Below are 25,047 nucleotides of genomic sequence, written 5' to 3'. Positions count from 1 at the left end.
TTTAGAGCCCTAGCCTTCCACCACTGCCTGTGGGAGTTGCTGGAGAGATTATTCGGTTGCTGATCACCAGAGAGGACCAAGCTGTGCGCTAGTTTTTCTCCATTTTTGCTCTGATCAACGCCGTGGATTGTGGTCACTGGCCGACCGTTGCAGGTGACGCTATTGCCAACAACAGTGGGTTACAACCGGAGGAGGAAGTCAATTGGGTAATGAATTCTTGATACAAGCTTTGATGACCTGTCTTAGTTTAGTTTGGGAACCTGATTTGGAAGGGAATTTACTGATTTGGGTTGCTTGTTTTGTTTCTAGCAGCCAACAACCCTAACTGTGCGGCAAAACCCCCCATCCAACAATTTTGTTTTGCTCAAGAACGACTGAGGATAAGGTAAAGTGTATGCTCATGATACATTTGGGTGAGGTTGTTTGGATAAGTTTGATTCATTATATGGTTGGTGGTTCAAGTGAAGTTAGGTTTAGATTTAAATTAAGTTGTATAATTGCATGATCCGGGTTGAGGAAACTAATCCTAGTTGATCAAAGGATTAAATTTAGCTAGGGTTAATGTTTATATTGATTAGGGTTTTCCCCTAAATTGTTCTTAAGAATTTTTATTTAGCTATTCGCTTGAGTTGTAGCTAAATAAAAATGTATATATATTGGTGACACAGGACTTTGAGGCGAGACGAGCATCTTGACATCGGATTGGACCGGATACGATCCTCTTATCGGAGGCGGGTACCTTGACTTATCTTTTGATATGTCTTGTTGATATGTCTAGTAGGTTATAGCCTTTAGTAATAATTATGTTCGTCCTTATTTCGGTACGTCACTACCGGATACTCGTTACATGCTTGTTTGCTCACCTGTTATGCATTTTATGCTAGTATCCATATGATTATATATATGCTCAGTGAGGTAGTGACATACCATGCTTGTTATGTTCAGGACTAGGTTTTTGATATCCTATCTGACCTGTGTACTTTAGATCTTCGTATTTGATCATCGATATTATGATACTCATTTTATGTATATGGATATGGTTATGCTGATCAGTTTATTGCTATGCTTAGTGTCATGCATCATGATTGCATGCTGCGCGATTGTTGGCTCCACTATGGTTGAGCACATCGCCAGTTACATGTACTGCACACACCACCACTTATGTGTTAGTGGTATATCAGACAGGTGTGTGGCGATTTTGCTGTTTGGCTCCGTTGGTCTGAGGACTCAGCGTGGTAGCCGGCAGACAGTTCCGCTCTGTTTGGCTCCGCTGGCATTTAGTGTAGCAACGTAGTAGCCGGCAGACGGTGGACTCTGTTTGGCTCCGTTAGTCAGGTGACTCAGCGTGGTAGCCGGCAGAGATACCTCCCCGTCATCGTGTACCGGGAGATGAGAGCATTGAGCTCCCCCATTTATGATTTGGGGTCACAGGACAGGAGTACTCCGACAGCATCCCGTCCACTCAGTCACTCATCAAGTATGGTGATGCTAGAGTGCACGGATGTCACAGCCCTACCCACTCGGTCTCACCATTGTGTGTGAGATGACTGACTGGTATCAGGGGTGACCAGGACGCATCATTGGCATCATACACATTTATGCATTTACTGCTTGTGTTTGCTGCACTTATATGCTGCATTTGGATGGATGCATATGTTTGACATGCATACAGGATTTATGACACTTCCGATCTGATGACTTGATTATTCTGATAGGTGGCCCTGGTGAGTACAGTACTCTTTAGCCTTTTCTATTATGCATTACCTTCTTTTGTTCAGGAGACTGTACTCCATAGTTATTACTATTTGATATAGTTTACTATACATGTCAACTAGGTATCTGCTGAGTTGTTGAACTCACCCCCGTGGACTCTATATTTTTCAGGTACCAGGTTGTTATGACGTCGCTTGGAGTATCCTGTCTGCTGGTCCCCACGTCACATCAGAAGACTTATCGGTTTCACGTATGTTTTGTTTGTTTATATATCAGTTTGTTTAGCTCTGTACTCCGGTTTTATTTTTTTTGAGTGTTGATGTTGTTATGTGGAATTTTGTATTTGTTGTTGGTTGTGTAAGCCTAGCCGGCTAGCAGTCTTTGTATTTTGGTTTGTATTTGGTTTCTGTCATTTTCTGTGTTTTGGTTTTCTTCCAGCCGAGTGGGCTGATGATATATATATATAACTGCGTGGTTGTGTGTATATATTCCAGCCGCCTGTGGCTGATGTATATTGTGTATGTAGAAAGTGTCAGATTGTCCGCCGTACAGGGGAGGTGTTGCCGAAATTTCTTCGGACAGGGACTCCTCCGGGGCATGACAATTTAGTGGTATCAGAGCACAGGTATACGATCTTTTGTTTTCGTATTTTTTGATGTTTGGGATAACCTGATACCAATTTATTTACTTGGTATCAGAGCGCCAAGTTTGGCGATACTTGTTGGATTTTTTTGTATTATGGATTTTCGAGATTTATCTGATACCAATTTATTGGTATCAGAGCGGGTTATGATACCTGCTTTTGGTGTTCTGGAGATTTATCGGATACCTGTTGTTGGTATTCTGGATTATTTTTGGGTTAGCCAGGTTTGCGAGTCAAACTGGGCATTTTCAGATTTTTGTTATGGTTATGTTTCGGATTTCCGTTTCGGATTTATATGGATTTCCGGCGATGTTTCTCGTTCGAAATTTTGAGGTCAGAAGTTGGGGACTGGACAGCGATGGAACATCTCCAGACGGCAAATAGGTATGATGTTTATTTTATGATAGTTAGGACATCTATTAGCACTTTATCTTTATTACCTGTCTGGTTGTTGTAGTCATTTACATGTGATGGGTTAGCCACAGACGATGATCGACCGTAATAGAGATTGAGGGATTACAGTTTCTGGTGATTTTTCATATCATACACCAGTAGTTTTAGTTTCTGTTATTACTAGTTGGATAGCGGATTGAGGTACATACCAGCCTCTGCTATTATTATTTGGGTAATAGATAGTATCTATATCGTTATGTTGACCTAGTCAGTTGTATACCATTTTATTTTAGTAAATTTCATTAGTAAATATTTATTTACTCATGTTAGATCGGTCAGTAGAAGACTGATTTACGTTTGTCGACTTGGGTTGTCATAGATTGATATACCTTTATGATCGTGGAGGATCATTTGTGGGTTATTTGTGCTTAGTTATGTATCTATAGCACATTTAAGTATATGACTTGTACTGACATGGGAAGGACTGATTTAGTCATAAATCATTTTCAGCTTGGATAGTTTATAAATGATCGATGTATCCTATTCCATGAAGACTTTGACCGTGGACTGTATATACCTGGTGGGATAACTTAGAGGGTGCGTTGGGATATGTGACCCCGCTGGTGTAAGGAAGTGTAGAGCTAATTGCTTAACACTTATGGGATACAATCGTTACTAGTGTATACTGGGAGAGTACATTTGGATTTATGATGATATAATTTTCCTCATTAGATATAGTCTTGGTAGTGTATGACATTGACTTGCAATGTTATACCATGGTGTGTATATCTTTCTTGTCCGATACTAGTTCTTTTGAACCTATAGCAGGGTTGTTACTGGATGATTAGGCTGTTTTATTTAGGGTTGCTTTTGATTGATGTATTCATGCTTGATACATATGCATGAATTTTGTTTAGATATACCGTAACCCATGAGTGTTGGTAGCATAAGGTTGGTCTCTTTGATTGAGCTGGTATGCTGATTTTGCATGTCTATATTGGATGTATATTATGATTGTTATGTGTTGTAGGAGTCCTGTGGTAGACTTTCTATTTGCAAGTAGTATATGTATCCATGTTCTGATATGGTTTGAAGGTTCCTTGTGGATTATAGATATGTAGTTCGGTGTATGTATCTGGATGTATTATTGAAGATATCTTGTTGATTAAATCCGAGATGTAGTATAAGTACATCGGTGGTGTTTTGATGGAGGCATTTTGTCGATTTAATCTGAGTTGGGATATGTACATATGTGTTTGGTGTGGTATCTGAGGTAACTTTTTGATTTTGTTTGATTTGTGAGTGCACCTGGGTTTAGTATGCTTTATTGGAAGTATATGTTGGTTATACTCTTGGCATAGGTGAAGATATGTCATGTGAGTGTTGTTTGAGGTGTATTGTTGATTTTACCTACATTGATTTTGTACACGTGTTCGGTATGTATTGTTGGAGGTATCATACTGAATATACCTGAGTTGTGAATATGTTTGGTGTATAATAATTGGAGGATTTTGTTGATCATACATATGTTGTGTGAGCATGTGTGCTAGGTGTATACATTGGTAGCAGTATGATGATTCTACTTATACTGAATGCAGAATGTGGAGTACTGCATTATGTCATTTGTTGAATTAACCCATCAACTAATTTTCCTATCAGTGGATGACCCACTAGGATGCTGATAGAGTTGATGATAGATTTGATTAGTTTACTAGGTTGTTATAGCCTAGGCTAACCACAGTGATTTGTGGTAGAGAGATCTGGTATAGTCTCTAGTTGGATAGTAAGGTGCCTTGAACGCTTATGGATCGTTTGTGGTGGAGCGGAGCTCCCACATATTATAGTTAGTTTGTGATAGAGCGTTGCTCTTACATATTTTGGATTCTTGTGGTGGAGCGTTACTCCCACCTATTACGGATTGTTTGTGGTAGAGCGTTGCTCCCACATATGTGGTGTTTCCTGTGATGGAGCGTTGCTCTCACCCTGGAGGATTTATTCTTTGGTGATTTATGTTATTGATGATCAGATTTTTCGATTTATTATCGGAGATCTTATGGATAGGAATGTCTGTGATACGGACATTATGTGTCTTGGTTTTTGCCATATAGGCTTACAGTGCCTTAAATGTTTTCAGGGACTCGATGATCCTGGTATGTCGAGGATGTTTGGATAGGTTTCCATTATCTTTGTGGACGATGTTGTGATCTATTACGGATCCGAGGTGAGTCACGTACACTACCTTTGCATAGATCTAGAGATGATTCGACGAGAAACATCTATATGTGATTATCAGTAATGCTGGTTTGGATTGTCTTTTGTTATGATGTTTGGGACACACGGTCACTAGTAGGAGTGTACCGTGGTTCCACAGGAGATAGAGGTTGTTACCGTTGGGAGCAGCCGAAATCAGTGTAGGAGATCCGCAGTCTTTTGTGACTCGCAGGATATTACAGACCTTTCGTCGAGGGTTTCTTCCGCATAGCTATGCTACTTTCACGCGTGACCATGAAAGGCGTGAAGTTTACTTGGACTGAGGATTTCAAGACCAGCTTCTAGGAGCTGAAGCGGAGACTAGTGTCGGCTTTGATTTTTGGTTTTTACCTTCAGAAGAGGACGAATTTGTCCTCTACACCGACGTGTCTCTACAGGGTATGGGTGCTGTTCTGAGGTAGCACGGTAGAGCGTTCTTATATGCTTCTCGATAGTTGAGGGAGCCTGAGAAGAAAATACTCAGTTCATGATCTGGAGTTGGCCGTTATTATTTTTGCCCTGAAGATTTGGCGGTAGTACCTGTATGATATTACATTGAGATTCTCACTGACCATCGGAGTATCAAATATCTGTTCACTCAGAAGAAACTTAATCTTTGACCGAGGACATAGATGGAGTTCCTGAAGGATTATGATTGTACCATTAGCTATCACCGGGAAAAAAAAAAGCTAATGTGGTTGCCGATGCACTTAGCTAGAGGTCCAGAGGGACTTTAGCTTGCCACCGAGTTGTGGTCACTGATTTGATTCAGGATTTCTCTGAGTTAGACATTGAGGAACAGGGACAGACAGAGCAAGGTATTCTTGTTACCATAGTTGCTCAGTCGTCGATCAGGACGAGAATCTGAGAGACCCAGTTGTTGAGACCTCATAGAGCTCAACGTGAGGCAAAGTGGTCCATATTATCAGACAGAGGATGTCAGAGGCATAAGACTGCCAGAAGTGTTATGCTGACCGGAGTCGGAGACCCTTAGAGTTCTCCATTTGCGACCAGGTATTTCTACGAGTTTCACCCACGAAAGGGGTGAAGAGATTGGCCTCAGAGGTAAGCTAGCTCCGCGATAAATTGGACCTTTCCAGATCTCGGAAAGGATTGGAGCAGTAGCTTATCGGTTGGCACTAATGCCGTCCTTGGCAGGCGTTCACGCCGTATTCCACGTATCTACGCTGAGGAGATACGTACCCGATCTGATACATGTGTTAATAGATAATCTCAGTTCTCCTTTCAGCCTGACGTCACCTATGAGGAGGTTCCGATATGGATTCTAGACCGGAAAGAACGTCAGTTGCGGAACAAGACTATTCGGCTGGTTAAAGTCGGATGACAGCATCATTCGGACGAGGAGACTACTTGGGAGCTCGAGGATATGATCCGAGCTCGATGTCCCCATCTTTTCACTTGAGGTGTGTGATTTAATTCACCGTTCAACATTTATAATCGTTACCGGTTATTAGTACTTGCTGATGGTAGATACTGAAATTTTGGGGACCAAATTTTTATTAGTGGGGGAGAATGTAAAATACCGGAAATAGGCGAATATTAATAAGGGAATTTTCCGGAATTTTTGGAAATTTTTCGAGAATTTTTCGGAGCTCGTACGAACGAGTAAACGGGGATAAAAACGGGGCCGGGGAAAAGCCTGTTTAGGCTACCCGATTTAAGCGAGGAAAAGATTATATTTATATATCCTTTTCCTTTTTATTTTCTTTATTTCTTTTCGTTTTCTTTTGTCGCCGAACCTGAGCTATCCCCCGCATCTCTTCCCTTTTCTCCCCGACGCCGCCGCACCCTCTCTGAGCCCTAACCGCCGGAGCACCAACCGCCTCTCCCACTCGTGCCTAAGCCGGACCAAGGGAGAAGCCGACCTTCTTCTTCTCTCTGTGTTCCTTCTCTCTGTGCTTCTGCCGACTCCGCCGAACCCCTCTCCTCTCTGCGCCTTCTTCCTCTCCACAGCCGACCGATTTACTTTGAGCCTCTTTCCCTCTCTTCATGGACACCCGGAGCCTCCAAGTCGAGCATCTGAACCCTAGGTTGGGTCCCTGTGCGCCGGTTAAAGCTTTCCCGTCCTCGTGTCTTTGATCATCCACTACACTCCTCCAATGGATTCTTCTCAACCGAGCCTTACTCTCGATTAGTTGGAATTGGCCGAGCAGTGCTTTACACAGGGTCTCCTTGCGCCACATTTGAGAGATCAGCGGCTCTATTGTGGATCCAAGCATCACCGGTTGGGGATGATCCCACTTGGCACCAAGTTCCAACAACAAGATCTATGGTTGTGAGTTGGCAGGAAGATATTTAGATTTAGGTAAGTTGTGGTTTGATTCATATGTATCAATTTAATTCAGATTTGGTTGGTGACATGGTTGGTTTGGATACTTAGGTTGTAAGGGGAATTGCTGATTAGGGTACTTGTGTGGAGGATTGCGGCTCTACCTAGCTCCGACCAACATTTCCAACGTCAACAGTGGCTTGGTAGTGAGGTAAGGAGTAGAGAATTTGTATCTTTGCTGTAGATTCTATGTTGTTTGAACTATTGTGATGATAGATTTGATTTGGGTATGAGGTAATTAATTTGTACTTGTGTATTTCCTGACTAACGATCCATACTCTAGGTTAACTAGAGGTATTTGGTTTGGAACGACAGCAGGTGTCTTCGGCAGTGACTCAACAGCCGAATATACATATTTGGGTGGATCTAGGTTTTTATGTGGACAAGTTAATTGATGATCAATTAAGGTTAATCGATAATTAGGGTTTCCTAATTGAATTAAGAGTCTGATTTAGTTATTTGATACAGGTTAAGTAACTAAATTATTTGTGTTTAATTAGGTAGGTTAATGATTATGACTTAGGGTTTTGTCCTAAGTTGTGTTGGGAATTTTATTTAGCAATTCATTTGAATTTTTAGCTAAATAAAATATCTGTGTATTGGTATTTCGGGACTTTGACGCGAGACGAGCATCTCGACGTCGTATTCGGACCAGATTGGACCTTTCTATTTTTGGAGGCGGGTACTTTTGACTTATGTCATTTGATATGCTTAGTAATTAAATTAACACGTTGTATTAATTGTGTTTCTTATCTGTTACGGTTAATCACTACCCAAATCTTACATGCTTGATTGATTGATTGGTTTTGCATCTCAGGTATATTTTACCTGTTTATACATGCTTATAGGGGTAGTGATATGCCATGCTTGACCATGTTCAGGACCTAGGTTTTATACCTTCTATATACCTTTGGATTGTTTTGGATTCGTTGACCTATGATGCATTTTTCTATATATATGGATTAGGTCAGGATGTTTATATGGTTATTGTCATGCATTATTTGCATGATTGCATGCTGTGCGATAGTCCGCTCCATTATTGTTGAGCACATCGCCAGTTACATGGATCTGCACACACCACCACTCATGGGTTAGTGGTCGATTCAGCCGAGTGTGTTCAGGGACTCTGTTAGGCACCGCTGGTCCGCTCATGGGTAGTGTGACACAACGTATTATCCGGAGGATTCCTCCCGTCTTTGAGTACCATGAGAGCATTGCGCGCCCCCATCTATGATTTGGGGTAGGAGGATAGGTGTACTCGACAAGATCCCGTCCACTCGGTCACTCATCGGAGTAGTGACGACAGAGTGCAGTTGTCATAGCCCTACCCACTCGGCCTCACTTTTGTATGAGATGATCGATGGCGTCGGGGGTGACCAGACGCATCATTGGCATCATATGCATGATGCATTTATTGCTTGTGTTTGTGTTTGCTGCATTTATATGCTGCATATTGTTTGGATACCTATGTTTGACATGCATACAGGATTTCCTTATCCCTCGGACTGTTTGACCTTATACTCAGGACCTGGTTAGTACAGTATTCTCCTGTTTATTTCAGATGCATTCTTATCTTTCTTATCAGGGACGCATGATTAGTGCTAGGTGTTGTTTCTTTACTTTGCATATCAATTGTACTGCTGAGTGTTGGACTCACCCGCCTCCATTGTTGATATTTTCAGGTTGATGCTGTCAGGAGGGAGTTCCAGTCGCTAGTCCTCACTGCACGTAGTGCTGGTCCTGCAGACCTCCAGGATATGTTTGGTTTTCTTTGGTTTCTTTCTGTTCTAGACTGTTTGAACTCGTTATGTTCTGGATTTATTTGCTTATGGACATGATATAGATTTTATTATATCGATGGATTTGGATTTGGTTTTTATTCTACTACATGCCTGCCTGGTTGGCAGAAGAGGTGAGTTCGTCGGTTTTGAGCTTTACGAGTGTAGTTGAGTAGGGTGGTTTTTGAGTCAGAGTATTATTACTGCGTGGTTGTGTCAGCCAGAGGCTGAATATATATATAAACTGCGTGGTGATTGATTTTTATTATTGTTATGATTCCAGCCGCCTGTGGCTGAGTATTTAGTGCTTGTAGAAAATTTTTGATTGTCCGCCGTACAGGGGAGATGCTGCCGAAATTTTTCTCGGACAGGGACTCTTCTGGGGCGTGACATATTGGATTCCGGTCTTCGTGCCCCTATTCCGGCCTGCGAGCCGAGACTGTGATTAGACTGCTCGTCGTCTTACAGATCCATGTCGCGTCCAGCTTCGAGCCACCGGAGTCAACTACTCATCTGGCGGACATTTACCTACCCTTCACGGTCGCGACGACTAGATTAGCACCGCAACCAGCTCGCCAATCCATCCGAGGGCGCCCCCCGGGGTCAGGGTACGTCACTGTACTCGTCTTGTATTTATTTAATCGTGCTATCATTATTCGGCTGTCTATATATCCGTGGGACCTGCCTCAAGCATCGGGGTACCAGAGACCAGGGTGACCTGATCGCTGGCTGTAGGTATTGTCGACCGAAGGAGTTCTGACGACTCGATCAACACAGAAGATGGCTCACCTTCCGGGTCATGGAGATGCGGTCAACATTCCAGACACATCACATTGGCAGGTTCATCTTCTCATCTTCCTGACAGGAACATATAGTATATATTATTTATATTTCATTTATAATTAGATAGATAATATATACACATAAATGCTAAGTTATGTATAATTTATATATAAAAATTTATATCTATATGTTATATTATTTCTTATATACCTACTAAGTCTTTATAAATTTTATAAATAACAAAAAAAAATCTACATCTATGGTTATATAAATTTTTATATGCATACCAAGTCCTATAATTTTTTTTTATATATTTACTTAAATCATATATATTTTTATATAAAAATTTATAGATTATGTAAATTTTTATATACACTTTTGGATTTTTTAATAAATTTTATTTATATTCAACCGTTTTCTTGCTTAATTTCAATTCCATAAATATAAGCTAACTTAATTAAATCTAACTAAATCCATCTATTAAATTAATAAATTCTTGATTAAATCTGAATTCTAATTAAATTATAATTAAATAAATTTGAAATCTAATTAAATTAAAATTAATCCAATAAATATCCTTAATTAAATAAATCTAAATTCTAATTAAATTATAATTAAATAAATTTAAAATCTAATTAAATTACAATTAATCCAATAAATCTCCTTAATTAAATAAATCTAAATTCTAATTAAATAAATTTAAAATCTAATTAAATTATAATTAATCTAGTAAACTTTCTTAATTAAATACATATAAATTTTAATTAAATTATAATTTAATTCAATAAATATCTTTAATTAAATAAATAGTTTCATACCCATCAGCTGATCTTTATTATTTCAACCCCCACTTCTCATACTCTACCGTATTAGCTGTATCAATATACATTCAGCATATTGATTTTGCCTAACTAACAATAATTGTAAACTAAACTGATGACATTAGGTTAGGTGTCTATTATATACAAATATTTTCCATCTATCTCATTAATTCTGCATGGCGGAGGAGGCTTCTCAACTGTTTGGCAGTTCGAATGGTTTTTCATGATTATAGCAACCAAGGACGGCGCCCCATCTAAGGTTAACTGGTTTTAGCTCAGGGTTTGACGGCGTTGAGAATGAGTTGCAGTTCGGAGAACGAAAAAATACGAAAGAAAGAGGAAAACCGTCTGGGCGTGATGGCATCGGTGTCGACGATCATGGTCCAAAGCCAGATCAGTCCGAGTAGATGAGCCGCCATTGCTATTGGTTTTAACGTCCGGAAGCATGCTATTTAATATTGTAAGTCAGTTCAGCCTGGCCATTGGTGAGTTAGCAACAAGCACAGCTGCACAGGGTCAGAATGGATGGCATTAAATAGATTGTGGGCTGGGCTGTCGCTAATTCATTAATAGGTCATATGTTCATGCACTACTGAGCAGTAGTTGTTTGCAGAAATGACTGAGCCTAATTAACTCGAACATTTTCCAATGCAAGTCCATAAGGTCGATATGTGACATAATGATATGTGTCCGTGGCTCCTTGCATGTTTAACTCCAGTCTTCGATTCCTCTGTAGAGCAATAGGAATGCGTGCCTAATACACAGTCACACCTATTTAATTGTTCTGTGGTAGTAACTTATTGCTTGCAACCTACTCAACTGATCAAGAAATTCACCTCTCTCTCTGTTATATTTCACTCCAAGCATCATAAAAGCGATCTAGCACATAGGAACAGGCAAATTAAAAGAGCTAGGTGGCAGACGAGCCATGCCGGATGATGCAGAAGGACTCCATCCCGATGCTCTTTTATGATCATGTTCCATTCCATGGCTTTCCGATCCATATACGCGCGGCCTCAGCTGTTCCTTAAAATCGATGACAGAGGGAACAATTAAAGCGAATTAAAGCGAATGTGTAAAGCCTGAGTGGCCATGGCTAATACCGCCATTCGCATGTGGCGTCCGTAGAGGTATCAGATGCCTTCATCCACTCACCCACACCCACTTCCACTTCCACTTCCTGATGCTTCTGTTGCGAATTTGATTGGAACAAAGTTGACGTACGTAGTGCATGGTGACAACGGTGCACAGTTTAATTCCTCGCTGCTCCTCCTATGCATGCATATGCACTTGTCTAGCTAGCTACTTGTGGATTTATTGGATAAGAGTCATAGATCCAGTGTAATTTAATGCCCACTGTATATAACTGCAGCAAATAGAGAATGGGATATCTCGAGGTCAGGAATAGGACGGTAAATGAATCAAACGTTTATGAACAAATTTGATGTTCGACTTGATCAGAGCTTGTTTATGTTTATTCAACATACATAAGATTAATTAAATAAATAAATTTGAACAACTCGTTAAGCTAAACAAACAAGCTTGAACATATATGTGTTCAGCTCGTTAACGTTCGTGAACAACGTTCATGAACAATGTTCATGAACCATATTCATTAATAAAATTCTTTTCAATATGCAAAATAAATAATAAAATAAATAAATAAATTTAAATTATCAAGTTCAATAATCAATCAAACAACTAAAAATTTCAAACAATCAAACAAATTTAAATGAACCAAGCTCAAACCAAACTCAAGCCAAGCTTGAATTGAAAGCTTGATAATATCTAAATGAACCAAACTCAAATCAAGCTTCAAATAAGGTTAAGCTCATAAAAATTAAACCAAGCCAAGCTTGAACACTTATTCCAAAAACTTGATTCATTTTAAGTCCGACTCGACTCGACTCGATTTGGTTACCTTATCAAATAAATTTGAATACTCCAAAGTTCAATTCAGCTCGACTTATTTACAGCACTAACTCATGAAAGAGCGGGAGACATAGTTATGATATATGAGTACAAGCAAGTCAACAACATACACACACAAATTATAACATATATATACAGCTGAGAATCATATTCATTTGTAGTGTACTTGCTTCATATGTAAAATGACAAAATATTTGAACTAAGTAAATTCTCTGTATCCTGAAGGAGCTTGACTGCTGTAATTCCCCCAATTTTCCTTTTAACTGCTGAAGGAACTAAGGTCGCCAAAATTCACTGCCGGAGTTAATTCCTATGATCGAGTTTCTTCTACAGAGATTAGAGAGAAAGAACATGCAGAAGAGGAACGGAGCGCTACTCACAATGAATTCTACATTAAATGATATATTGCCTTTCGGAACACGTTAGCTAAATTTTTCTGACACTACTTTGAATGCAATTTTATTTATCATCTTCTGTGTAATGTGTAGGTATATGAGATGTTTTCTGTGTTGATTTAGAGATGGATTGACAGAGACATTAAAACGAATGAATAATCTTTTTACCACATGTATACAAGATGTTTTTGGTCTTTATTATGTTTAAGAAAACTTCTGAAAAGTTTTAATAATCTTTTGAGAAAATTAAAGGCAGCAGAGGTGGTTGTTATGTTGATGTGATGTATCATAGCAAAAGCTGGTCGCAGCGCGTGTTTAGCAAGTCGTCAATGTGCAGAGAGAGAGAGAGAGTCACGATATATAATTAACATAAAGCTGATTGTTAGCCGCCCCCCACTTCACTTAGGTTCACCTTTGACTAAATCTGGTCGCATGCAGCTTGAATATATTCATAATATATAGGGATTAACCAGATAATTATAATGTCTGATTCATTCAGTTGTCATGGATATATAGTAAAATAATTTACATAGAACATCCTTTATGATTATAAAATAAAAAAGGGCGTTTTTAATTATCAGCTAGCTGGCAAGACAATGACAGCATCGATCGATCAATCTATCGCCACAGAAATAAGGAAAATTAACGTCCACCAACCGCACGCTCTTTTCATTCCATCCTTCCAAATGATTTCACGCTTTGCAAATTTTCCAGTTGGATTTTGCTGTGGGGGACAGGAAGAACATCGATGGAACAAGTCACCTCAGTGCGACAAACCCCACCGCCGCAATCTACGGCGGCGTTACTACATGTTAATTAGTTGGATTAATCTCAGAGCAGACTCAAATGAAGAAGAACGAAATACGTACGTACATATTCCACTGCACAAGTTTTCAATGTTTATCTCCCATAATTATTGGTATTAATTGTTTCTTTCAAGAAGACAGAATATAATTATGAAAACAAAAGAGAATCATTTATGTAAACAATTCTAGTACATCCAAACAATTCAAGAATCATTTACTGAATATAAGCTAGGTTGCAGGTATACATATTCAAATGTTTTATAGGTAGAGAATCTAGAGTAACAATAATAGTGACGGTGATGATATTATTAGATGTGCGAGACACTGTTCACTTAGAATCTACCGACGTGTTGTATTAATTGTCCAATAAGTATGATCAATTTACTAATATTCTAGCTCCAAGAACAGGACTCGATCGGTGAACTAATTAAGCATGAAAACAACGGCGACGGGATCCCATGTTTTAGTCACGTGCAAAAATAGGAACGACCACAGGGTGTTATTTCTATAAACTTTCAGCTATCTTTAAATACTCGCATCCCTTAATTAGAAATCTAATTAATATATATTTAATTTTCTTAATTAGAAAAAAAAGTCATATTAAAGATATTTGACTTTACCGAATCACCTAACAAGGGACCTATTAAACGTGATTTACTTTAACGGGACAAACTCGACGTGACATCCCAACGTGATCTGCATGGCCAACTAAGATTGTCCCTGGAGCTGGGGGCCTCAAGAATGGCACGTATGGACTTGATGGCGACTCCTCTGGTCCACCCGAACCGCAAGGGCCATATCCACCGAATACTACACGAGTCGGATTAACAATTTCAAGTCCGACCCCAATTCGGTCGACGCCGATTTGGTCCAACATTCGAACCCTCCAAAATGACACGTCACTGTCTCATTTGGCGCATCCGAATAGAAAAGGCATTCCATTATTATTTATTAATTAATAAATACTTATTTAATTAAATTGGCAGCAAGAAAAAAAAAACTGCTGTCACGTGACCATCGGGGGCATCTCCGGAACCGGAGGTGCGCTTTTCCGTCGTTGTAGAAACGCGGCTCACGTGACCGACGCCGTCAAATGCGGGTGATTCTTCTGTATCGGCCCTCGTATTTATGTCTTTTTACATGTTTCAGTGCTTCCTTGCTTAAGTTGCGTTGTGTTTTATTTACCATTGAACCCCCTCCCCGCTTTTGCTTTTTTGGGGTTTCCATTATTTCTCCCATCGCTTTCCAGGCCCGTCTTCTTTTATTGAACAAGACGGAAGGGTTGGACTCACTCTTCCTCACTCCGCTCCGCCTCCTCTTTCCCTTTCCGCAACGCTATATTTGGAGCTCGATCGCTGAGTTGCTCCAGTTCGCCGGAGCAAATTGTCATTAGCCTCCAGGGAGGTTTTCCTTTTTAAGCGAAGGCTTCCTTGTTTTTTTTTTGTGTGTGTTTTTGGTTAGGGTTTTTTTAGAGGCGGCGAGTAGTACCGAGGATGGAGAAGAAGCAGGGATTCTTTTCGGCGCTGAGGGAGGAGGTTGCGAGGGGACTGTCTCCGTCACGGTCGCGGGGGAGGTCGAGGTCGGAGAGCCCGCGGCGGAGCTCGTCGCCGGTGGCGGAGCTACTGTCGTTCTCTCGGCGGTGGAGGCGGCGCGGGATCGCGGGGGAACTCGCGGTGCCGAGATCCGGGAGTCTGACCCCGCTGATGGAGGGGCCGGAACACGGGGAGGGAGAGGATGCGAAGAAGGAGCGTGGGTGGGGACAGTGGGTCAAGGACCAGCTGTCGCGTGCGCCGTCCGTCTCAGTCTCCGCTGCCTCCTTCCGACGACCGGATCTACGGTTGCTGCTCGGCGTCATGGCGGCTCCCCTCGCCCCTATCCATGCTTGCTCCACCGACCCGCTTCCTCACCTCAGCATTAAGGATACTCCCATTGTAAGGATTTCATCTTTCTCGGATCTACATAATTTCACTTTATTTAATGACGTGATTTATATTGGTTGTGAGCATTTAATATTATCTAGCTGCTAGAATATAATCTTTTATAGGATTTACTGCGGTTATTTTGATCACGGTAATGTAGCTTTCTTTGGCGAAATGCTTGTTATGTTGACTTTTGTATTCGTTGGTTAATAATATAAAATTCATATTTTTAGGAATCGATAGGGAAGAAAAATACGAGGCATTTCCTTCCAGGATTTGATAAATTCATTTTATCTTCAATTGATTTCTTCCTTGTTAAACATGGCTTTCTAGCATTTGTTCTTTTACTACTTGTGGCAGGAGACCTCTTCAGCACAGTACATCCTTCAGCAGTACATTGCTGCATCAGGAGGTCTCAAGCTGCTCAGTTCCATTAGGAATACATATGCAATGGGGAAGGTGCGGATGGTGGCTACCGAGTTTGAGACTGCAACCAGGGTCATAAAAAACAGGGGTGCAACAAGGGATGCTGAGTCTGGTGGATTTGTTCTCTGGCAGATGGTACCTGAGATGTGGTATGTTGAGCTCTCTGTAGGTGGCAATAAGGTCCATGCGGGTTGTAACGGCAAGCTAGTTTGGCGGCACACACCATGGCTAGGTGCTCATGCTGCCAAGGGTCCCATTCGTCCCCTTCGTAGAGCTCTTCAGGTATAGTAGCTCAAAGGGGGAAGGTTTAACCTTTTTCATCATGTACCATGTTGGAATGCTTCTGTTGTATGTTACTTATTCTCTTTTCAGTATGTTTAATTCAGATGATCTTATGTTTGTATAAATATAGGGTCTTGATCCACTGACCACAGCTAGCATGTTTGCTAATACTCGATGTATTGGGGAGAAAAAGATCAACGGTGAGGATTGCTTCATCCTCAAGCTCTGTGCAGATCCAGATACACTTAGGTCCAGGAGCGAAGGGGCTGCTGAGGTTATTAGGCATGTCTTGTTCGGCTACTTTAGCCAGAAAACTGGGCTTCTCCTCCATATCGAGGACTCGCATCTGACTCGGATTCAGCCAAGTTCTGGTGGGGATGCAGTTTATTGGGAAACCTCAATCAACTCCTTCCTAGATGACTACCGCCCTGTCGAAGGCATGATGATTGCGCATTCTGGCCATTCAGTTGTGACTCTCTTTCGGTTTGGTGAAGTGGTCATGAGCCATTCAAAGACCAGGATGGAAGAGGCTTGGACTATTGAAGAGGTGGCTTTTAATGTTGCTGGCCTTTCCATGGATTGTTTTATCCCTCCGGCGGACATAAAACGTGAGTCGATTAGTGAGGCTTGCGAGCTACCTCAAAGGGAGAGGGGGAAGAGCATCATGGTTGGTGGTCATCGGGCTAAGATTGCAGCATTGGGGAAATTCAATGATACTGCTGACGGTTAAAACTTAATGCTATTGCTGCTTAAGATTTGAAGCGAGCATAATTGTCTATATCGGACTGGACTGGTAGTTCCTTCATCTTGACTGACCATGAAATTAATATAGGTATGCAGAGGCTAATTTCTAGGTGATTAAGTTTACTTATGGAGATGCCCTTCGTAATGTGGGTCATCATTGTTCAATGCTCTTTAATACACAGAGTATTGATTATCCGATCCTCCACCAGTGGGGCTTGGTGGATCCTTTCAAAGGATAGTAGGGTCTTAGGTTGATAAACCTGTTTTTTTATTTTGGTTTGTCAGTTATGCCGAATGTGCTTTGGGGATTCTGTTTTTTTTTTTTTGGTTGTAATAGGGTGATGCTTCCGTTCCTGAAAGGAGAGGATGGTGCTAATTAATATTGCTGTTGTAATTGTTGTTTCTTCCCGTGAAAAGCCTATTTTTCCAGTGGCAACAAGAACTTTGCTTCATTTTTTTTTATCGAGTGCAGTGCATGGCATGGCATGGGGTTCTGAACTTCTAATGTGTGGTTGATGGGCTGCATTTGACTAATTTATGTAACTGTGGATTTTTCATTGGAACATTTGCTAGCCTACTATCCATGTTGAAGTTGATGGAGACCAGCTTTTGCTAACTTTAACTATCATTAAAGTTATTGTCTATTGTGTCTTGTATTTCTGGTTACTTTACAAGATGACACAATTGCTGAGGTGGATGGAATAAACCAGGTAGCATTTTCAGAAGTTTAGTCATCTACAGATGCATGGAAAGAGAAATGATGCCGGACATGTTGTCCAAGTTTCGACTATTCCGCTGTAAACAGGCGTGAGAATAAACAAATAGTAGCACTCATGGTGGTAGTTGCAACATGCAGGAAGATCATGATAGCTGTTTGGCCGCCGGATAGGCCTCGTGATGGACCAGTGGAGGTGTGACGGACCAGCGGACGTGTTAGGACGGATGAATATTTTTTATTACCGTGATAGCTGTGTTGGCCGGCTCAATTCTCAAGGGATATATATTTTGAAAATTGTTTTTTTTTTCAATTTGATAGACAGATTATAAGTAATTTATCTTTTTTTGAATATTTGAGATGAATGTAATTATTTTTTTTATTATCATGATAGTTGTCTTGGTGTTCCGTTGATAAAGTTATCAATAGATTTTCAAACATCTACTGTTGGAATCGTAATAGAATGAAAATTTTGAAAAGTTTACGTAGGGATGAGTATTCGATTTTTTATTATCATTAATTTAGTTTTATAAAAGTTATCCACGTGTCATCATGATAAATTAAGAAGTACAAATAAATTATAACGGACGATCCCACATCCTAAGTAATTCAAACTCTCACGAATAATATATTTTAGGTAAAATTCAAATCTTTATTGTATAGATAATCCGTTCACAATTTACCATTATACCATAGCCTCGGGATTACACAAGATAATCTTTGTCGTACTATCTTTTAGTGTTCCTGATTTACAAGTTTATAGATCCATCTAGCTAAATTAATCTCCATTTTCCTTTTATTAAATAAGAGCAGCAGTCCTGACCTTGGCCCAAAACGAAGGGCCAGTTCATGGTTATTTTTAAGGCAAACGTGAAGCTTATTCTGAGGTTAAATTTTAACCAGTAGGCGGTATTTATCTTATCATATATATATATATATATATATATTATTTAACTGTTTAAGATTAATAATTATTTATGATTTAATTTTTTCATGTTAATTTAGGACGAATTGACACGAACGTGAGAGATGAATGAATCCCCTTTTCCCACCCTAAAATAAAAAAATTATGTCAATAACTAAAACTGGGTACACAATCCTAAATAGATTGCAAAGACATGATAACTAGCGTGGGATTTCCATCTCCAAATCAATTTGCTCCGTTTCAAACTTAATGTATAGAGTTTTCTATTCTTCTTGCTTCTTTATTTTATCTGAATGACATTAATTCCATCTGTTCTCATTGTAATTTAATTAATTAATTAATTAATATTATGTTTTTTAATTTTATGACTAATTGATCCCTTGTAATTTTTAGCCAACAATTATATTCTCATTATTGACAATGATAAAATTAGTAAAGAAATTATAAAATAATTGTTTTGATAGTTTTCATAAATATTAAATTAGCTTCAAATATTTCTTTTTTTTATTGTTAAACACGTTTTAAAAATTAAAATATTTATTTTATCCTTTAAATTATTACTAAATTAATTTCTAAAAATCTGGGTAAAATAAAATAATTTTGTTAACATTAGTAAACTCTTAAGGGGGGCATATTAAAGATGCCCAGTTGTTTGGTTGGACTTTCCTTGGTTCTCCTCGTCTCCTTTCTCGGTCTCGGTCTCGCTCTCGCTCTCGGTTCTCTTGCTCCATCGATTCGACGCCGCTTCTCCAATCGGCCATGAAAGGAAACAGGGGGCCAAGGTTGCCCTTCTTACCTCGCTTTGCTCGAGAAAAAATTGGCCTGCCCGCTGCCCTTTTCTTCTGCGCATTCTTCTTCCTCGCCGGTCTCCTCGGTTCATCCATTCTCATCGCTTCGCCCGCCTCTCAGGTTGGTATATTTCTACGTTCAACCCTAGCGTGCCCTTCGATCTGTTACTCGATCCAAACGTCACTGTCTCAGTCGTACAGTTAGACAACGTGCGCCGTTCGAAGCTGCTAGAGCTCGACGATGACGGGGCGAAGTGGCCAACCATGCCCAGCGGGGAAACCGGCGAACTCACTACGTCTGCGATACCTTTCCAGGTTAGTGTCTCGTGTAAAATTTTCCCTGTTGTATTGGATTTATAGAGTAGATCTTGAACTTTAACCTGGATTTTGCTGTGTTGCATGTAAAATTTTCCCCTTTGTATTGGATTCATAGAGTAGATCTTGAAATTTTTACCTGAATTTTGTTGTAAATTTGAATTCGTTCATGAGAGGATATGGAGGAAATTTGCGGCATAGTTTTCTTTTCCAGTAATAATTAATAAGGACTCCAATTTGATTTGTCAGGAGTAAGATTTGCTTATTTTGGCTGGTGGTTCTTTAAAAATTAATTATCCCTGTGTGTGATTACATAAAATTTGATGATTCCGAGGAGTTTGCCATCAAAAAGATATGCACTTTTGCTTATCTATTTATACATGTTAACATAAGCGAGCACCTATCCTGATTCGCAATTTTCACTATTGATAAGAAGAAACAGGTATTATCAGCATAGTTGATTTGGTTGTATGATCCATAGTGAATTGATTGAGTTGGTAGTGTTGTTTCGTTTTACCTTGCCTTGAGCGTGTCATCATTTTGAAGCAGAAATATAAATGGGAAACTTATCTGCTTCCTATTACATTTTAACTTTCATAACCAGAGTTTCTAAATGGTGTGAGTTTCATTGTACTGAGATATCCACCTTTCTACAGATATGCTGTTTTTCCAGCAAGCATGTTAGATTTCTGAGTTAGCATTCAATAAGTTGAATGATGCTCAGCCTAACAACAGAATGAGTTCCTTTCTTTAATGGGCAATAAGGTAATTGGTATTAATCCTTCTTGCAGGTTTTGAGCTGGAGACCTCGTGCATTATACTTTCCAAGTTTTGCTACAGAAGAACAATGCCAGACAATTATAAAGAAGGCTAAGTCTAGGCTTAGGCCGTCGACGTTGGCTTTACGGAAGGGGGAGACTGAGGAGAATACTCAAGGAATAAGAACAAGGTGTCTTTTCCAGAGATTTTGATTTTGGTGAAATTCAAAATGCATACCTACTGTTGGATGATAAAGTTTATAAACTTAATGCTAGTGAGATTGTGTGTGTTTTATTTTTGATAAAAACATAGAAATTACTTGTCAAAATCTTACAAATTATTCCTTTACTGATAAAGAATGACTGTTGAAATGGGTATGTTTTATTCAATTTGTTAGGAATAAAATTATCTTTTTAGTAGTTTCCATTTGAAACACGGAGCTTTATTGTTAACTAGTAATGAATCTATTTATGATGTATGAATTTTACATCAAAGATATTTTACAGCACAAAGTGCAATATAATATAGGTCATATTTCTGATCTAGTACACTGTTTTCTGAGAAATGGATATTTTTACTTTCCATCCACTGCAAAAACTTGTTATTCTTTACTGATGGCAACAGTTCTGGCACATTTTTGAGTGCATCTGAAGATTCAAGTGGAGTCTTGCATCAAATTGAGGAGAAGATTGCTAGAGCTACTATGATTCCAAGAGAACATGGAGAGGTATTGTTTGAATAGTTCAACACAGTACAATAAGCTCAAAATGTTTGGTTTTGATATGGCAAGTTTTATTCAAGTTGAGTATATTCAAGTAAGCAACTTTTCGAGCATTGTTGGCCTCTAGTAATCTGAGAAATTTGTGTCTTGACGAAGGGACTGTATCATCAAGTTCAAAGGAAGAAAAGAGAAATTCAAATGCCTCAACCGCATACTCAGTTCTTGTAATTGCATCCCAAGAACTTGAATAAACAACAAATAATTGGGCTAATAATTGTCCATAAGTCTATAAAAGTGTAGAAACATACCAGGCATTGCAAAATTATTTTCCACCACTGGTTCATTTCTAATATCTTTAGAAAAAGTATTGCTTGTCAATTTTTAGGGTAACTCTAGTGTTGTTTGTGAGTAATGGTTGTCCAACTTATTGCAGTCATTCAACGTCCTTCGGTATGAGATAGGGCAGAAGTATGCTTGTCACTATGATGCATTCAACCCTGCTGAATATGGGCCACAGAAAAGCCAAAGAGTAAGTATCCTTCTCATGTCCTGGAACAATCCTTCTTGATAATTTCATTGAGAATCTGATCAGGAATATGTGTCATATGTTCTTCATATTTTTGTATTTTCAAAGCAAAGGTAAATATCTGATTTGTCACATTGAAGGAAGTTAGAGCTGTGAACAGAAGGATAAGTATTGATAAACTTTATGGTTTTGTTAATACTACTATATAATTACTGATCCTGTCCGAAAGCTGAGAAAACGGTTAGCTGGGAACATGACGCTGCTGTTGTTTGGATGAAGACTCCGTGCTGTTCTGTAACAGAGGAGAGATAGTGCCGAGCCAGGGAAGGGGTACCCGGTGTTGACCCTCTGATGCTCAAGTCAGTACTCGGTTCTAGCGAAGAGAATAGTAAACAGTAGGAGAGAGCGTGTGGAATAATGGAGCATCACATATCTCTGCCTGTAGATGGAGATCCCCCTTTTATAGTGTCACTGTAGCGCATATGCACGTATCCCAAAGCATATGCACATTTTCCAAAACTTCCTAAACAAAGACAAGTCGAAAAGTATCTCTGACACCTTTTCTGAAGTGAGCATGTAAATCTCTGTAACAGGCTAGAAGTTTCTAAAGTACGATTTGCCTGTTAGACATTCTCTATTGTTGGCGGCACAAACTTCCAAAAAAAAATACGATAAGATATGTATGTGGGTTCCGTTGTAGGCCGACCGGGAGCGACTCGGCCGAGATGTCACCAGCTCGGTGAGCAGGGATCCTCTAGTCTGCATTTAGTGGACCAGGGCCCTGGTCCACTGTAGTGATAGGTGGAATTCAATGGACCCCCTTGCTAAACAGGTGGGAACCATTAAATCCACCTATCACTGCCCCTAGTCTAGGAGCGGACCAAGGCAGACGGGACCAGAGGATCCCGCTTGCAGCTTGGCCATACAGAGTGGAGCTACCGACCTATTTTTCACTCGACTTTATTTATTTATTTGATGAAAGGTAAATAGATCATGGAAATGGAGCACATACAAGCCAAGCGGTACGATTGGTCCCGTACACGTTATGTCCGGACAAATGGCGGACTGGTGTGAAGACTCGTCACACCGCTTAGGCCCGGTGTATGCGTAGATACACTAGCCTACCTCATCAACACATCTCAAACCTACCATGAGTACATACAATCATAATCACATTTCTCACATCGACCTCACACGTCTATGTGCACTCGTCACGGTACATACAACACAGTAGTCAAGGCATCTCATCATCGCGGACCATATCTTCTCGGCGACCTTGTGTATCTTCGGCCATCTCCACCCGATCCGACAATGTTTTTCAGATGTCAAGCTCATGATGGAGGTTTAGTTGCCCAACCCTGTTGCCCGCCATTTGCCCATTCTGTCCGGAGATGCTCTGGCCAGTCGGTCAGAGCGCCGGTCACTCCCCATGGTTCACCGCAAGTGGATCACTCCCCGACAGAGATGAAGGGTGGTTAGCTGTGATGGCTTCCCTCGAGCCAGCTAAAAACCTTTTCTCTGGCAGTACTCGTTCCGCAAACTATTGTTGTTGTCGAAAAGGTGCCTTGTGTCCGATCGGACCTTAGGTCCGATTAGCAACGGCGGTGGGTTGGATAACTTAGTATTTGACTCTTAACCTTAGCTGCAAGTTGCAGAGGACGCTCGCACATCTGACTGACTCTCAGGGCTCGCTTGACCAACCTTGTTTGATCCGCAGTCCGCGATCTCAGAGTCTATCCGACCCTGCGACTTTGACCGTTTGCTTTTGACCTCCACGTCAGTCGGTCTTCACTGCTTTGACCCACTTTTGGGGGCCCATCTTTATCACCGTATCACAAGCCTTCCTCTTAAGTCTAGTGAAAGGAGGCTGCAAGTTTGATGACTGACAATTAGTATTTTTACAACTCTTCTTCCCGATCGGGCTCGGCTTGCACAATTACTGCACTTACAGCTCTTAAGGATGTTGATTTATTCTTGGTCAGGAGATTCCGGGATTGACGCCGCTCAGATCAGACGTGGACGACACTTAGACTTTTGTTAGCTCCTTTCTGATCTCTTTCCCAAGTGGCCACCCCCATACTCATAGTGCCTTTTAATTGCTACTGATGTCATCTTGATTTTTTGGAAATCACTCAAATCCTTTGCCATTAATGCAAAGCATGTCGAGCATGCTTTTTTAATCATACACGCATTTCCATTCCTCATTAATGTTACCTGTGATTCACTGGCACGTGTCGCGACCTTCTGCCGTCGACTATTCGATGTGACATGCGATTGTTGGGATTTAATGTGACAACTATCTTTTTGAATTTTGACGGTTCTGATCGAATCTAGTTTTTGAAGCTCTTGATCAAACAACTCAGGATAGAGTTTTTAAAGCCTTTATTCTTCCCTTCACTGTATCGCCTTCGTCTTCACCTTCATTTGCTTCCTTACTCCTTGCTCTCTGTTCATCGCCGACGATTCTTTTCCAGTAAGTTCTCTCTTCTTTTCTCTTTCGATTTTTGATCTTCGTCTTTCTTCATATGGCGCACTCTCCGCCTCCTCCTCCTGCTATCCCAGGACTGTGGTACACCTCCACCTTATTAGACTTCAATGGCGATAAGGTGGATCAAATGAAAATGACTTATCATATTCTTTCCGATTACCAAATCACCATCCCTTTTGTGTATGATCGTCCCCACATGCCTCTTGATGGCTTCCTCCCTTTTTTTAAGGACCAATTATATGATGGTCTTCGCTTTCCAATACCTCCTTTCTTCTCAGAAGTCTGTAGATATTTCCACATCCCTTTGTAACAATTAGTGCCAAACTCGTTTGGGTTACTGTGTGGGGTTGTGGTGCTTTTCCAATTGTACAGGATTCCCCTTTACCCTCACATTTTCCATTACTTTTATTATCCCAAACAGTCCGAGCCGGGTCTTTTTCTCTTCCAGGCCCGAGTGGGCATTGTTTATTTTGATAAGATGTCCTCGTCCAATAAGGGCTGGAAATCCCACTACTTTTATTTCCCGGCCGACCCATTTTTTCGACCGATTGGCAGATGGAGCTACCGAGCCCTCC

The 25,047-nt window shown here is 40.3% G+C and overlaps 2 protein-coding genes across 2 annotated transcripts in view; both read left to right on the top strand.

The window, feature by feature from the left end:
- Positions 1-15,111: 15,111 nt before the first annotated feature.
- Positions 15,112-17,695, top strand: LOC122011743. The gene is made up of 3 exons (XM_042568120.1): positions 15,112-15,795; positions 16,144-16,491; positions 16,622-17,695. Exons 1-3 carry the CDS (start codon positions 15,358-15,360, stop codon positions 17,219-17,221), a joined length of 1,386 nt encoding a protein of 461 aa, XP_042424054.1. The 5' UTR covers positions 15,112-15,357; the 3' UTR covers positions 17,222-17,695.
- Positions 17,696-19,528: 1,833 nt separating this feature from the next.
- Positions 19,529-25,047, top strand: part of LOC122011742 (probable prolyl 4-hydroxylase 9) — a 30,918-nt gene continuing 25,399 nt past the window's right edge. The window contains exons 1-5 of the mRNA XM_042568119.1: positions 19,529-19,784; positions 19,865-19,978; positions 20,770-20,927; positions 21,362-21,464; positions 21,892-21,987. Coding sequence (XP_042424053.1) covers positions 19,635-19,784; positions 19,865-19,978; positions 20,770-20,927; positions 21,362-21,464; positions 21,892-21,987 — 621 coding nt within the window. The 5' untranslated portion in view covers positions 19,529-19,634. The remainder of the gene's footprint in view (positions 19,785-19,864; positions 19,979-20,769; positions 20,928-21,361; positions 21,465-21,891; positions 21,988-25,047) is intronic.

Source organism: Zingiber officinale, chromosome 8A (assembly GCF_018446385.1).
Source record: "Zingiber officinale cultivar Zhangliang chromosome 8A, Zo_v1.1, whole genome shotgun sequence".
Lineage (NCBI taxonomy): Eukaryota > Viridiplantae > Streptophyta > Magnoliopsida > Zingiberales > Zingiberaceae > Zingiber > Zingiber officinale.
The sequence above is the reverse complement of the archived record's forward strand: the minus strand, read 5'-3'. Positions and strand labels throughout refer to the sequence as shown.

Bases quoted from the DNA above. Each gene is read 5' to 3' on its own strand.
- LOC122011743 (XM_042568120.1), top strand. From the start codon at position 15,358: ATGGAGAAGAAGCAGGGATTCTTTTCGGCGCTGAGGGAGGAGGTTGCG. The intron at 15,796-16,143 runs GTAAGGATTTCA...TACTTGTGGCAG, and splicing joins GCATTAAGGATACTCCCATT to GAGACCTCTTCAGCACAGTA. The intron at 16,492-16,621 runs GTATAGTAGCTC...GTATAAATATAG, and splicing joins CCCTTCGTAGAGCTCTTCAG to GGTCTTGATCCACTGACCAC.